Raw genomic sequence first — 15441 nt, 5'->3', positions numbered from 1 at the left:
AGTTTGGCATAGAGTTCATGCATCAAGCCATCAAACCAGACTTTTCCATAAAACTTTTGCCTCTTAGGACATCTTTCCTTAGATCTAAGTTCCTTCTGCCACGGGACAAGCTCTGTAGTGCTCACACAGAGTGTATTGCTCTCATCTCTCCAGCTTCCTCCCAGACCCATAGCAAAGCTCTGGGGCTGCAGCAGCTCTCTCATTAAATGTGGAGTTCAGGACTCTCCTCTGCTCCTCAGGGAGGGCATGGGACTCCCTTCACCTGGGTCCCTGGGAAACCCTGGCCACAGCTTGTGGAAGCTTGTGGTTTATTCTATGTGTCTGCCAGCCAGACCTCATCTCTTTGCATCAAGGTTAGGACCACTTCAAACAAAAGGGCCTGGGAACAATGGCTTTTAGAAACATGCCAGGGTCAGATATGCCACTGTGTAGCATTGCATTCTACTGGAAGGATGTCAGACCTCACACCACCTTTTTCAAACTCACTGGGGTCTCCAGGCAAAGTACCAGTCCTTCTGGCCTAATCCACGTCATCGTCTTGTCATGCCTCCTGTTTTAATGCATGCTGCCAGCTAGGCTCAGTTTGGGCCCTGTCCCTGAGTTCAGGCCCATAGACCTACACCTCTGCTTTGGCAGATGACAAAGCCCTGTTTCCAGGCTGTGGCTCCTAGCTGCTCCCTCCGTCACGGCACTTCCTGGGGTGTTAGCAGTTCCTCCTCTTAGGTAGGTTTCTCAGCATTGTCCCTCCACCACAGGCCCGCTGGGCTCTGACTTCCCTCTCTTCAGGAACACCTCTAGCTATCTGCCATTCCTATAGCAGCTGTGCCCACCAAGTCACAGGGTCTCTGTGGCATGGACCTGTTCAAAGTGGGCTTTGGGGTCTGTTCCCCTCAGCTCACTCACAGGGGCACCTTAGTGCTTTACTGTCCCCTACTTACAGAGGCCAGGGGGGTCCGCTTCCCTGGCTACCTACCTGCTCACTGTGTGCACTGGAGCTCTGCTCCCTACAACTCACTCACAGAGGGTCTTCCTACCACCAATGGACTGGGCTTGCGTGATGAGACTCCCTCTCCCAAACTTACTCTGCTTTGCCCTGTTCACCTTGTGGTATAGCCTGGCTGCAGGTGTTGCTTCTGGCCTTGTTATTCCTCTATTACAAAACTCCCTTGGAGAGAGGGGGGGGGGGAGGAAGACAGAGACAGAGAGAGAGAGAGAGAGAGAGAGAGAGAGAGAGAGGATGAGGGGAGAGGGGAGGAGGTAAGGAGGTGATTAGGAAGCCAGCAGAAGGTGTGAGGTGCAGATGTGAGCTTGTGAGCCAGTGGAGTACTAGCGCATGTGTGCATGCATGCATGTTCATGCACGTGTGCGTGTTCCAGGATTGCAGCCAGTTAAGAAGCAAGGCCTTCATTCTGGATGAATGCTGTCGTTGGCATGAGCAAGAGGGGAGTCTTTGGAAATGAAGGGAGGGGGAAGCTGCAGATGGGGCCACAGGCGGTGAGGACAGCTGATTTGACTAGAGCATGTCTGCTGGCCCACTGGGCCTTCTGTGGCCTTGCTTCAGGCCACCAGCTGCAGGTAGCATATGCTGTGAGGTACTCAGGCTGGTGGGCCCTGGCATTCATTGGCCTGGAATGCTCTCTTTGGTGCTGGTGAGACTGTGATGGGGGTGGAGTGAATTCACGGTGGTGTTGGAAGGGCATTCAGGGACACTGGAGCCAAGTGTTAAAGAGAAAGACCAGTAGTCAGTGGAAGTCCGTGAAAGGGTTCGAGTGTGAGGAACAATGGGCCAGAGGTCTAGCTGAGCAGCAGATCTCTGTGGATGATGGATGGTGCGGGAGGGGGCTTTGAGCAGAGATGCAGACAGGAAGATCTATGGACTGGAGTGGGTTGCCATGTAACCAGTACTACTTCCTGTCTCCCTGAGGCAGCACCTGCTGACCCTGAAGAATCCCAGTTGGGAAGGGCACTGGCCTCCAGTGTGGATGGAGAAAGTGCCAGGAGAAGGCAGTGGGCAGTGGGTGGCAGCATGCTTGGCTAGAGAGCAGAGGCCAGGAAAGAACCCCACATGTGTGGATCTTGGGTGCTCGGGGCCATATGGAAGTCCAGGATCTCAAATGTCAGTGCCAAAGGGACCATATTGCATTGTGATGCTAGTGTGATACGTGGCCAAGTGTCACCTTATTAGCACAGCCAAGGTCTGCTGGTCCCCAGCCCATATTCTCTGAGTGCCTTCTACGAGGAACTTAAAGCTAGGGCTTGGAGCCAGGGGCTAGGAAAGTCTCCTGGGGCTCCGGTGTGGTATAAAGTACTGGCTTAGAGGAGGATCCAGCTTTGGCCAGGACTGCCCCACAGAGCCCAGATATAGGGGGAAAGAGAGTGTGAGTCTGAACTGGAAATACCTTCGCACACGCGCGTGAGCACACCCACACCCACACCCCCCCACACACACTCACTCACACATCCCCCACTTAGGGGAGACTGACTCCTGTTGTGGACATTCAGGCCCCTCAAGATGGAATGAGGAGCTGAAACAAGAGGCATAGGTCAGGCCTGACCTCTCACTTGTCCAGCCAGTGCTCACATTCCTGCTCTCTGTAGGAAGGTCAGCCCTGATGGGATCCCTCAGCGACAGATTCCCCAGTTCAGCCAAGGTTCATCCCAGGAGCTAAGCAAGCTCAAGCGAAAGCTTGGCTGGACCCCAGGGGAGCTTTCTCTGAGCCAATCCAGGTCACAGGTAATTCCTTCCACCCAGAGCAACTGTTGTAAGCAAGCGAAACGGCTGCACTCTGTGCCTTCGGCAGCAGAACATCTCCTAAGTCCCATACTGTGTAGACAGAAGGCCTCCAGCTTCTACACTGTAAACACAAAAGAAGGCTCTCCTTCACCCTTGGGGTCCTGCTCTCACTGCTGTTTCCCCCACCCCCCACCCCCACCCCATTTCATCCCAGCACCACCGACGTGCACACAGTGGCCTCCCTGTTGAAGCTCTACCTTCGGGAGCTCCCAGAGCCGGTCATCCCCTTCGCCAGGTATGAAGACTTCCTCAGCTGCGCCCAGCTGCTCACCAAGGACGAGGGGGAGGTCAGTGCCTCTCGGGGACACATCCTGGCGGCAGGGGTGCGGGGTGGGGGGTGGAGTGAGGGTGGGCAGCAGGCATGTGGAGTCAGGACTTATCAGTGGCACATAAGTCCTAACCAGAAAGCTGCTGTGTCAGGGAGAGAGGGCCCCCAAGTGCTGTGTAGTCTGTGTAGGACTCTTAACTCTTTTTCCCCCCAGATTTTTCTGACAGACATAGAAGTGGCAGGTGGGACACAGGGCCTCTTTACAAAAGCCTGCCCAGCTCTGGCCACCTCATAGTGGGTACTTCTGTTTTGATATCGTCTCCCACACGTGGGTCAGGCTTCCAAGTGTGTACAGTGTTGAGACCAAGGAGCACTGTTACCTGTTTCCCAGAGAGACAACTCCCAGGATGGGTATCAGCCACCTTCCCCTCTGCCCTCTGCCCTCCTGGCCATCTGCAGCTCTGAGCTGCCACAGCAGGAAAGACTGTTTACCTTCGCTGTGACTGTGTGGGGGATGAGGGCTGTTATCTGGCAAATATTTGTGCCCTGATAAGTGAGCAGAGACATTCCTCTGTGGTCTTGCAGAAGCTCACCCCTGCTCTTAGAAAGAAAATCAGTCTCTCATCAGGAGGTCACAGCCACACTTGGGAGGGAAGAAGGGGCCAGATGAGACTGGCCAGACCTCCCTTCTCCTGTCCCACCTTCCTCCAGTCAGAGGAGGCCTTACTGCTCATGTTTGAAATCCCGTGTTCTCCTTTCTTCACAAGGGGACCCTGGAGTTGGCTAACCAAGTGAGCAGCCTTCCTCAGGCCAACTACAATTTGCTCAGATACATCTGCATGTAAGTGTCCGGTTTGGGGCAGGGCTAATCTGGCCTACTCTGGCTCGCAATCCGTTCCCTCTCAACACTGCCTTGCTGAGTGCTGGGATGGCAAGGAATGTGAAAGGGTACAGAGCAGCTGCAGGAGGCAGTCAGTGAATGATCCCAGAGGGAGCCTGGGTTCTGCCCTTCTGGGCACCTCTTACTTCCCTTCCCCACAGGTATATACATACCCGTTCATGAGGTCTGTGTCTCGTGAGGTATTTACCCTCATGTACCCTCATCGTGGGTGCCAGTAGGGGCCTGCAGGGGTGACAGTCACCCAGTGCCAGGCTGGGCCTGAGTTTCTCGGGTATTCATCTTCTGCACCAGAGATGATCATACCATGTCTCTTGGCCTTTGTTCCTCGTGGCATTCTTAGATCTCAGGGGACATTCTGCCTTGATACAGGTACAGCTGATGATAGCCAGCAACCACAGGAAGCCTGGGAGGCATCCTGGCTGAGTGTGTGTGGGGTGGAATATGGCCCAAGGACACCAAGATGGGGCTGGGAGTAGAGGGTGTGGCTAGAGGGGATGAATCTATGACTGTGTAGGTTGGGTGGGTGTGGCATATGACTGGGTATTGCAGGCAGCATGGTAGTGTAGTGGATGGGTGGGTATTGTGTAGCCAAGCAGATAGGTTCTGTGTGGATATTGCTGGGGTTTGGCTGTTCATAGCTGTGACAGACCAGGAGGCATGGAAGGCACAGGTGTGGTATGACAGATTGACAGGGCACGTGGGTGAGCACGTACTATGTGGGTAGAGCTGGCTGGTATGGAGTGGTCATCATTGGTTAACATATGGTGGGTATATCTGAGAGGTGTGGCTAGAAGTGCTAGTTTAGTGGGTGCCTAGGTGGTGTAGAGTTGAGGAGATGAAGCTGGCGTGGGGTGGGCTTGGTGGCGTGGTGGGTGTGGCCAGGCAGCGCTTAGAGCTCACAGCAGGTTAGAGTTTTCAGTTCGCTGCTTCCCCCAATTGCTTCTTTCCTCTTCCGAAGGTTTCTGGATGAAGTGCAGGCCCACTCCGATGTCAACAAGATGAGCGTTCAGAACTTGGCAACTGTCTTTGGGCCTAACATCCTTCGGCCGCAGATAGAGGATCCAGTAACCATCATGGAAGGTAAAGGGGAGGTGGCTTGGCAGTGTCCAGAGCTGGGGGAATTGGGGCTCATGGTAGTCGCCACAGCTCAGAGCCAGGCCAGGGGATCAAGAGCTTAAATGTCCTGTCTCCATCTTCAGAGGCAGAACTGCCTTCCCTCTACCCCCCCCCCCCCCGACTCCTTTGTGGCTGGTAGCAGCTAATCATTGGAAACACCTGAAACGACCAGTGGTTAGCGATTACGGGACAGCTGAAAGCAGGTATCCTTGTCCCTGAGCCCAGGAAGATTGTTTTCTCTTTACTGGCACTGTCACGTGATTATCTTAGGTTCCTAGATAACAGACCTGTACACGACCCAGGGATCTTCTCTTTTGTGATAAGTAAATAGTAAATTGATGTTTTTAAAGATTTATTTATTTATTATGTATACAGTGCTCTGTCTTCTTGTACCTCTGCAGGCCAGAAGAGGGCACCAGATTACATTATAGATGGTTGTGAGCCACCATGTGGTTGCTGGGAATTGAACTTAGGACCTCTGGAAGAGCAGTCAGTGCTCTTAACCACTGAGCCGTCTCTCCAGACCCAAGTTGATGTTTTTTTAAAAAAAGCAACATGGTGAGGCTGAGGCAGGAGGATCACTTAAGTCCGAGAGTTCGAGAGCAGCCTGGACAACATGAGACATGGTCTCAGAAAAAGAATGGGGTGAGAAAGGGTTAAAGCAGCCTACAGTTACACCCAGCCTATGTGTGATAATTGCCCTGAAGTCCCAGATGATGAAATGGAGGCCAAGTGAGGCGAGGTGACTCACTGGGGGCCTGTCAGCCAAGCTTGCCAAGGGACCACATAGCGAGGCTGCTGCGGAAACAAGAACACACAAGCTTTTGGGAAGATTGTCCTCAACAGAGCCACTGCAAGAACCGTGCTGTCCACACAGGATGTCCACAGCTAGTCAGTGGGGACGCTTCTGGGGTCCTGGATTAGGACTGAGGACATGGGCCCCCAACTAGGACACCAGCAGCAGCCCCACAGCCCACTGTGGGAGGAGCCCAGCTTTCTGGCTAAGAACTACCTTCCCTAGTCCCTTCTGGATCACGAATATTCCGTGGGGATCTTACCAGGCCGTGGTTCCTCATCTGTGGGGAACCTCCCAACTCTGGTATTTGGTTGTGGGTAGCTGGAAGGAATGAGGATGCAGAGTAGACATGTAGACCTTAGCATGACCTTATCCCCGGGGCTGAGCCCCATACCAAGCCCCTGAGTTAGGAGTACTATATCACAGAATTGGTGGAAGGCAACACTGAGCATGTGTGCATTTACGTGTGTACATATCTCCACACACATTTACAGGGGCTAGAGCCGCGGCTCTGTGGCTAAGTGCATTGGTTGCTCTTGCAGAGGACCTAGGTTTGGTTCCCAGCATCCACGTGACCGCTCACAATTTGTAGCTCTGGTTCCAGGGGATTGCACGTTCTCTTCTAACCTCCACAGGCACTGGGCACACACGTGGTGCACATAAATACACGCAGGCAAAATACATACGTAAAAGGAAAACATTTACAAAATTGATTTCATTCGATACTGTGTATTTGTGTACACAAATATCTGCATGTATGTCTCTGTCCTTTGTGCATGCCTGGTGTCTGCTGAGGTCAGCAGAGGCCATTGGATTCCCTAGGAACTGGAGTGTGTGGATGGTTGTCAACCACCATGTGGGTGCTGGGAATTGAATGCAGACCCTCTGCAAGAACAAGTGGTAACTGCTGAGCCATCTTTCCAGCCCTGGAATAAAAGATGTATCTAAGTGTGTGTGTGTGTGTGTGTGTGTACCTGCATGTACATGCATGTGTGCATATGTATAAATCTTATTCCAGAGCCTTGTGTCCTCAGAGGGGCTTTATTATGGTACAGCCAGCAGCAGTAGCAATAGTACAGGAGAGACTGGGTGGTTGATGGGCTCTGACTTATTGGCTTCTGCCACCCATCATCCTGTGGCCTTGATGTGTGCATGGTACCTACCTCCTCCTAGGCGCGCCATGCTATGTATGCTTCCTCCATGCTCCGGAGCTTTGTGGGCACAGTCCTGTCTGTTCCTGGTTCTGGCTTTTTTCGGGCACAGGTGAAGGTGCCCTGCAGGAGCAGGCATCCTGTGTCTTAATTGTAGCTGGCCTGTGTGTGTTAGAAGCATGGGCTGGACCACTCACAGCCAGTCTCTCTTTCTCTTCCTCACAGGCACTTCTTTGGTTCAGCATCTGATGACTGTCCTCATCCGCAAACACGGACAGCTCTTTGCCACAGCCTCCCTTGAGGGACCTGCTTCACCACATGGTACTGTCCAGGACACAGTAGAGTTAAGCTCCGAGGAGGTCACCGGGGACCACCAGGGTGAGCCTGGCAGCCCTGGCTTGCCCACACACAGGACTTCATCTCTGGATGGGCCGGCTGCGGCAATGCTCTCTAGAACTTCTCCATCACGCCTTCGCAGCCAGACCGACCCTGCAGCCACCAGCCCCGGGAAGAGGGTACACACTCTGCCTGGCTGGAAGTCTGCCTTGTGGCAGCACGGGTCCCGGTCAGAGAGCCCAAAGGTGGGCAGCTCTTCCTTAGAGGTACCTATCATCTCCTCTGGTGGGAACTGGCTCATAAATGGGCTTTCCTCTCTGCGAGGCCACCGTCGGGCCTCATCAGGGGACCGGCTCAAGGAGTCAGGCTCAGCACAGAGACTCTCCACCTATGACAATGTGCCTCCTCCACCCAGCCACTTTTCTAGCACTGCCAGCATGGCCAGCACAGGATGGTCTGCAGCTTCTTCCTCCCGAGAGGCCTCCGTCAGCAGCTGCACAGCCTGCCGGGCCAGCGACTCTTCTGCCTGCAGCTCCTTACACACTGAGTGGGCTCTCGAGCCCTCTCCTCTCCCCAGTAGCAGTGAGGACCACAGGTCCCCAGACCTGGGCCACAGCCTGGATGAGGCATGTGTGGGTAGTGGCAGCAGTGAGCCCAATGACCCAGGCAGCCCCACGCAGGCCCATGTTCGCCGATGCCGGGCTCTCCAGGGCCAGGTGGCCGAGCTCAGGGCAGAGCTGTGTCAGCAGAGGACTGAGTACGAGAGGAGCCTGAAAAGGTAAAAAAGGCCATGCTGCTTGCTGAAAAAGCTGCAAGGGGCAGAGCTCAGAGCACCCAGCTCCCAGGCTGCCTCCATTGGAAAATGACACTGAGATATTCAGGCTTGGGAGCGGGTAGACCCATCAGCTGGGTGGGCTCCACAAACGCACCCCTGAGGGCATCATGGCAAAGGAGATTGTTAGTTTGTAGATCAGGAGTCAGGAGCCAGGTAGCTCTTTAGGATGCAGTGGATGAGAACAGATGCTTGAATGACTGTATCACTGAGGGTGGCCAAAGAGAGGGCTGTCCCAGGGCCTGCCCAGTGTGCAAACCAGCCTACCCTGGATGCCTGTAGCAAGCCTTGATGTCACCATCCGTTACTACACAGGCCCCTGTTGGGAAGAAGGTCCTTGTGACACTCTTAACTGCCTGAAAGGAGAGTTTATAATGAGGATGGTCTCCAGCACCAGGAGGAAGGGGTCATCGTACCATGTCCCATCCACCAGGCTTCTGGGAATAAGTCTGTTGGCGTACATGGAGCCCACCCATTCTGCCTCCTGTAATCCAGTCTCTGTCCTTCCAGGATTCCCTTGAGAATCTTTTGTTTGTGAAATAATAGCTACTGTGCTTGATGCTGGGGACAGAGCTGTGAACCAAACTCACCAGAATTCCATGCCTCACTCATATTCTGGGGTGTCAAGATGAGACCATGCATAAGAGTCGTCAGAAATGCATGGCACACTAGGAAGTAGATACAGGACAGTAACCTTGGGGACGGAAGGAGGCCTCCTTGGGGAAGGACAGGAAGGCCTGGGGTGGGGTTGGGGAGGGTCCCATCTTGGAGCTGTGTCAGCCTGGAAGAGGGTAGTAAGGCCGGGCCTTCTGGCTTGGGTGCTGCTTGGTTTTCTTCTGGGGACAGTGACTGTGAAGGAGTTGATGGAGTGTCCCAAGGACTTAGGCTTCTCTGATAGGAAAGCTTACTGTAGGTCCAGTGGGAGGCCAAGCTCATAGAGTGGCATGAGGTGGGAGAAACGGGAGTGTCTGGTGCATGTTCTGAAGATGGTTTGGGTGGGCCTTGCTCAGCAGTGAGGTGAGGGGAGCTCACCTGGCATAAACGGTTTAGAGCTGTAGGGGAGGAGCGATGAGCAGGTGCGCTCCTTAGGGGAGGAGAAGTGGGTGGGATGGGCAATGGCTTGAGGAAGCTGTCAGGAGCTCCATTTTGGACTGTTGGGAATGCTCATGATCCAGCCAGGAGCTTATAGGTGGGCTTAGGGTCAAGAGACTGGACAAGGTCACTCTAGCATAGTATAGTCGGAGAGGGAGGCCCATGCAAGGAGAGGCTGGCAAAGAGAGGCTGGGGACAGAAGAGGAGCAAGCGAGACCTCCGTGCCATCCTGCATGAGGTTCCCTTTCTGACAACATGTCCTCTGCTGTGGTGAACGGTGGTCACCTTTCTCTAAGCATCCTTCTCGGAGTGGAGGAAGGTTGATAACCCGTCTGCAGATACACTGTTTGCTAGTGCTTTGCTGCGTGCGTATTACCCCCGTGTGGTGACTACAGTGCTCTGGGGGGAGTGAAGGGGAGTCACCTCCACATTTCAGAGGATGCTGGGTCCAGTGTCATCTGCCATGGAGCTCAGACTGTAGTATTGGGTTCCGATATTACTGGACTTGCAGGATAGTCTTGGGAGGTGACCTCCCAAGGAGGACATAAAGGGCAGACAGGAGTTTCCCCTGGGTTTGTGTTCTGTCAGAGAGAGCTGTAGAAGATGTGAGTAAGAGCGTAGGAACAAAGGTCAGGGGAACTCTGCCCCTCTTGGTAGTGGCAGGTGATTCCCTTACCAGGACAGTTGACAGAGCTGGATGGACAAAAGGCTCAGGGGTACTGTTAGACCCAGTGTTAAGGCAGGAATCCTTAAGGTGGCCTTTCTGGGTCACAAACACAAGGAAGCCTTCCTGTAGTGAGCCCCCTCTGGCTTTCCAGAGTTGGCAAGGCTGTGAGATCCCTCCCTGCAAGCTCCCTTGCCACCTCCCTGCCTTGGTGAGGCCATTGCTGCTGTGACAGCACTCCAGTCGCCGGAGTCTGAAAATCCCTCTTCTTGATTTTTAAGCATCGAGGAGGGCAGCGCTGACCTGAGAAAGCAGATGTCTCGGTTGGAAGAGGAGCTGGACCAGGAGAAGAAGAAGTACGCCATGCTTGAGATCAAGCTTCGGAACTCGGAGCGGGCGCGCGAGGACGCCGAGCGCAGGAACCAGCTGCTGCAGAAGGAGATGGAGGAGTTCTTCACCACCCTGGGAAGCTTGACTGTCGGGACCAAAGGGGCCAGAGCCCCAGAGTGAAAGGAGCGGAAGCACATGCTTACATACGTCTGCTCACTTTCCCTGTAGGGCTGGCCATAGGCGGCAGAGGAAACCAGAAGCTTCAAGTTTGGGCTAGGCTACCAGCAGGGCCGTCTGCCCCCAAGTGCCAGATAAAGAGCCTGACTGACCCCACCTCCCTCCCACAAGGGGACTGTCAGGATCCCCACACAGTCCAGGCAGGATCTGGATGCTTCTCCAAACATTATGGGTCCCAGCATGTGTCAGTGGGGACAGTGCCAAGATCATCAGCATTAGTCTCTCACCCAGGAAGAGTCCCCAGGGGCCAAAGAATGGCACCTAAGAGGCGGGCCACCAAGAACTTTGCACTCTTTATTAAATGTGCTCTGAAAGCTTGGCACCCGTCACTAGCCTCATTCTTCATGTCTGTGCCGAGTGGGGTTTACCAAGTGGTCTATTTTATGAAAGGTTGAGCTCCCCAGGGTCTCAGCACTGCACGAGGGGAGCCACCTCAGCAGCTCCTCAGCTCTCCCACCTCAGAGCCTCTGTAACCTGCTTTCCTCTGCAGGAGCTCAGCTCTGCTCCAGAGGACTGGGTCTGCAGGAGGGCAGGGCTGTGGGTCCTCAGGGTGTCTCCCACCTTATACTAGGCCTGGTCCCCTTCCAGACCTGGGAGCGAGAATGACCCGGTAACTTCCATGTCTACCCACTCACTCCTCTAGACATCTTCGGACCTCAGGTGCCCCCTACCCCACACCCCAGCCTCCAGGCAGCTTAGACTATTCTGGTTGCTGTGATAAAATACCTGACAGAGACAACTTGGGAAGGCTCTCAGCTTGTATGGCAGTGAGAGCTGATCTTGCTGGGACAGCAGGAACCTGAGGCAGCCCGTGGGTCTTCCTCTGGAGCCCTTCTAGACACGCCCAGAGACCGTAAAGGTTGACCATCATATGGGCCTGGCTGGGAGAGGACTGGCTTCATACACGGCAGTGTCACCACTCCTTGTCCCCTGCCTCTACTCAGTGTCATCACATGTGTGGCAGAAACCTATGGTGAATGGGGGGGTGGGGTGGTGGTGAGGGGAGCCAGGAGGTCATCAAGCATGCAGTTTCTGGTTGCCATGTGGAAAGGTCATTAAACCCCTAGTGCCTACTACCCGGCCGGCCTCAAGTATCATGTCTTACACCTGGGCAGCAGAAGGGCCAGGCTTGCAGTGTTGCCAGGTAGCACTGGCTACCACTCAAGAAATACAAGGCCATATGCCCCTACCTCCACCTTCAGGAGTAAGCTCTCTTGATTGTCCTTTGGAAACTGACTGGAGATTTTCACAACTAGGATCCCTGCTAAGGACCCTCCCAGCATCAGAGGCCAGGGTCACAGTGTCCCTGGGAATGCCAAGAGGGCCAGTGGAGATGTTAGTCTATGCTATAGGTGCTGCTGCAGCCAGCCTATATTCCTTGCCCAATGGCAAAACGCCACCTTCCCCTGTATTCAGAGAGGAAAGGCAAAGGAGCTGATTGCTCAGAACCTCTCACATGGCAATGCAGAGATGGCCCTTAATCTCTGTGACAGGGGAAACGGCCTGGGAGAAGTTGGATGGGACTACCCATGTATTCACAATCAACTGTGTTCCTTCACTACAGTTGTAGGATTCTGTTGAGTTGACCTGAAAAGGGGTGGGTGGGGGGTGGGCAGGGGAAAGCACCACCAGCGCATCAAAGGAGCCTCCAGGGCCTGCCTGCCCCTGACAGGGAAGACAGTTTGCAAGCCAAGTCTGCCACCTGCTGGCAAAAGAGGGATCTAGGCACGTACAACTTTTATGGAAAACTTAAAAGGACTCTGCTAGCTCTCTTGCGGTCAGTTTCCTGTGTCGATGTCTGACTTCTGAGTGTGAGGCTCATCATGATGGGCGCTCTGTCCTGGAGCACCTCAGCCTTTTTGTTTCTTCCCATTAGGTTATCGTTACATAAGCTGTTCCAAGCCTGAAGGTTCCAGCCATAATCATACTAGAAGGAGCTCACTAATATTAAGCCAAACAGTGAATTGTGAGTATAAACAGATGGGGAATGAAGCTTTTTACTATTAAATCTGGTGAAACACTCTGTCAAGAGAGAGCAGAGGCCATTGCTAAAAGCATCACCAAGTTAAACTGGAATGAATTCATTGTAAAGTAGTACAAACTGATAGGCTACTTCAGACATGTTTTAAAATTTGGTTTTGGGGGTGCTGGAGAGATGGCTCAGTGGTTAAGAGCACTGCCTGCTCTCAGAGGTCCTGAGTTCAATTCCCAGCAACCACATGGTGGCTCACAACCATCCATAATGTGATCTGATGTCCTTTTCTGGCATGCAGGTGTACATGCAGATAGAGTACTCATATCCAAAAAAAAACCAAAACAAACAAACAAACAAAAAAACATTTTTAAAATTGGTTTTGGGGGCTGGAGAGAACACCGGTTAGGAGGAGGGGCCTTGGGGAAGGCTGTGTGCCTTCCTTGGTGAAGACATGAACTCCAATCTAGCTTAGTAAATCAGGAAGTTCACTGGGGATGAGCGACTGAAAGTCAGCTCCACCATGGAAAAGCCCATCCAACATGGTGGAGCTCCCTGCAAACTGGTGGGTTGTTAGTTCTGCCTGAGCCTCCTTAAGCTGTTGCTTTTATAAAATTGGGGTGTGGCCTTGAGATTCCCGACTTTCTGAGCTTCCTCGGCCTTCTAGGGCTTAAGGGTCTCTTCCCCACATGGTGTGGGACACACACCTTTAATAGCCATGCTCATGAGGCAGCCGTTGAGTTTCAGGCCAGGTATGACTGCACGGTGAGACCTAGAGTCCCCTTCCCTTCAAGGTCAATGGATTGATGTTTCAAGAAAGAAAGAAATACCTGTACAAGAGTTCCTGAGGTCCTCTGCCATGTACCCTTGAAGGGGACATGGGGACTCTGGTCCCTTCTCCTTTCTTTGCTTGATGGCCTTTGGAGTTGGTTTTCACCATGTTCGCTATGATGTGTTTCCTTGCCACAGGCCTCAAGCATCTTAGCTAACCAATCATGGCTGAACCCTTCCCCCAAAGCCTAAATATTTTCTCTTTGTAATTATCTATAGTGGTGCAAAAGGGACCAAGGCAGGTAGAAGAATGCAGCTGGTGTTGTGTAGACCCAACATGGGGCCAGATGGAGGGAACAAGCAAGCTTCTGATCCACTGACAAGAACTGGCTTGCATTTATACAAGGTCTGCATTTTTAGCACTGCATAGAGTGGGCACAAGTGGATACAGGTACACTAGGCAAGGCCACCAGATGCTGGAAGGCTGGCAGAATTGTAGTGGGGAATTGAGGGAGGGAATGCTGGCATATCCTACTCATCCTGGTGTGGATGGTGCTGCGAAGCAGGATTTTGTTTTTGGTTTTGGTTTTTTAAAAAACAATTTTTATTTAATCTTTGAGAATTTCAAACCATGTACCCCAAGTCTACTCATTTCCCAGTCCTTCCATCACCACCACCACCCCTTTGTAATCTCCTCTCCAAAATAAAAAATAAAGGCTAGAAAACAACAAAAACCAAGCAAACAACCCCTCCCCAATCTTGCCAACCCCTCTGGGCAGGTTACCAACCTTCTGTGAATGTAACATTTCTCTCCTCTGTCGTTCCCACCTCTCCATCACATATTCATTCATCATAGTGATATTGGAAGTTATGTGCCACGCGTGTACCCTTTTGCCTAAACAGCTTTACTTGTGAATGCTCATTGCCATGAGTCATTAGTCTAGTTGAAAGCTGCAGGCTTCTGCTACACCATCGATACTGAACCCTCATAGACACTCTTGAATATTCTCTACTTCGGTTCTGCAGGATCGGCCCCTTCACAGACTCCAACAGCTCACAGATGAGAAAGGTGTTGGGTGGGTCAACTCTTAAAAGTCCCACATCTGGGCCTGGGTGGTAGCTGAGTTAGTCAGGCTGCCAGCTCGCCCACTGGTCAGGTGAGGGGTGGAGCCAGCTCTCCCATGCTCCCCCTCCCCATGCAGGGTTTTTTTTTAAAGGCAGTAATTAGCAGGGCCTGGTGGGATACTGCAGACATGAGAAAAGAGGCGGGCCTTTGATAGACCTTATGGGGTGTCAACAAAGGGTGGAAGAATGAAGAGGCTGGCCTGATGAGACACAGGAGCCAGATGACAGCAGGATACCCCTGGAGTCCTAGGGGAAGGCGGAAGAGCTCACCTTAGCATTCTGTGAAGAGGAAATAAGTACTGTCCAGATCAGGCCTGACCTCAGGTTTCATCACGTGGCAGCCTAAAGCCGCTGTTCTAAGATAGATCAATGTCTGTGGTGGCGTCTGAGCCCTCTGTCTACGGACAATTAGAGGAGTTTCCTTTTGGAGTCAGATTTGCAAGATCACAGCCCAGCCCTGCCAACCCTGAAATGTAACTCACAACCCTGAGCTCGCCCAAGTGGTGAGCTGCTGGAGCTGGTCCCAGCCCAAGTCAGCAGCAGCTACAGACTGGCCTGCGGGCGAGGCTTCCCTGTCAGCCAGCATCCTAGTCCCTTCTTTTGGTTGGCTTCTAGTGTCTATCAGGCCAGCTAGGGAGAAGGGGCAGGAACCAAGCTATGTGCGGGTTGGGAATGTCTGGTCTACTGGCTCTGCTGCACTGTGAGGGAGAGTCCCAGGTGTTAAAACTTTCCAGCACATGCCACCAAAGAGAAGTAGTATTTGCTGTTAAGACCTGGCTGCTGTTCAAACAAGTGACAGTGGTTAGCTGAACTGTAAAGGCCTCCACAGGCTGAACTTCTAACTGAAAGGGACACACTATTTGCCAAGGGTCCTTTTTATACTGCTCCACCTGCATGGACACTGAGCCTTCATGGTGACTTGTGCCTCTCTGTTTTATGAGAAAGCAGAGGCAGGGAAGGGCGTCAGGCCATTTACTGTTAACTAGAGGCTAGGATCCAATTTCGGGCATTTGCATTCCCATTACTGCAATAATTTCACATCGTATGCAGTAACTT

General features: G+C 52.9%; 1 protein-coding gene across 6 annotated transcripts in view; it reads left to right on the top strand.

Annotated features, from left to right (window-relative positions):
* Positions 1-10846, top strand: part of ARHGAP22 (Rho GTPase activating protein 22) — a 154984-nt gene extending 144138 nt beyond the window's left edge. For all 6 annotated transcript variants that reach the window (XM_084794323.1, XM_084794325.1, XM_084794326.1 and 3 more), the window contains 5 exons: positions 2949-3081; positions 3830-3903; positions 4922-5043; positions 7252-8140; positions 10232-10846. In XM_084794323.1, coding sequence (XP_084650449.1) covers positions 2949-3081; positions 3830-3903; positions 4922-5043; positions 7252-8140; positions 10232-10460 — 1447 coding nt within the window. In that variant the 3' untranslated portion in view covers positions 10461-10846. The remainder of the gene's footprint in view (positions 1-2948; positions 3082-3829; positions 3904-4921; positions 5044-7251; positions 8141-10231) is intronic.
* Positions 10847-15441: the final 4595 nt, after the last annotated feature.

Source organism: Acomys minous (assembly GCF_964271855.1).
Source record: "Acomys minous genome assembly, chromosome: 9".
In the NCBI taxonomy this organism is placed as follows: domain Eukaryota; kingdom Metazoa; phylum Chordata; class Mammalia; order Rodentia; family Muridae; genus Acomys; species Acomys minous.
Note: the sequence above shows the minus strand (reverse complement) of the source record. Positions and strands in the feature narration are given on the sequence as shown.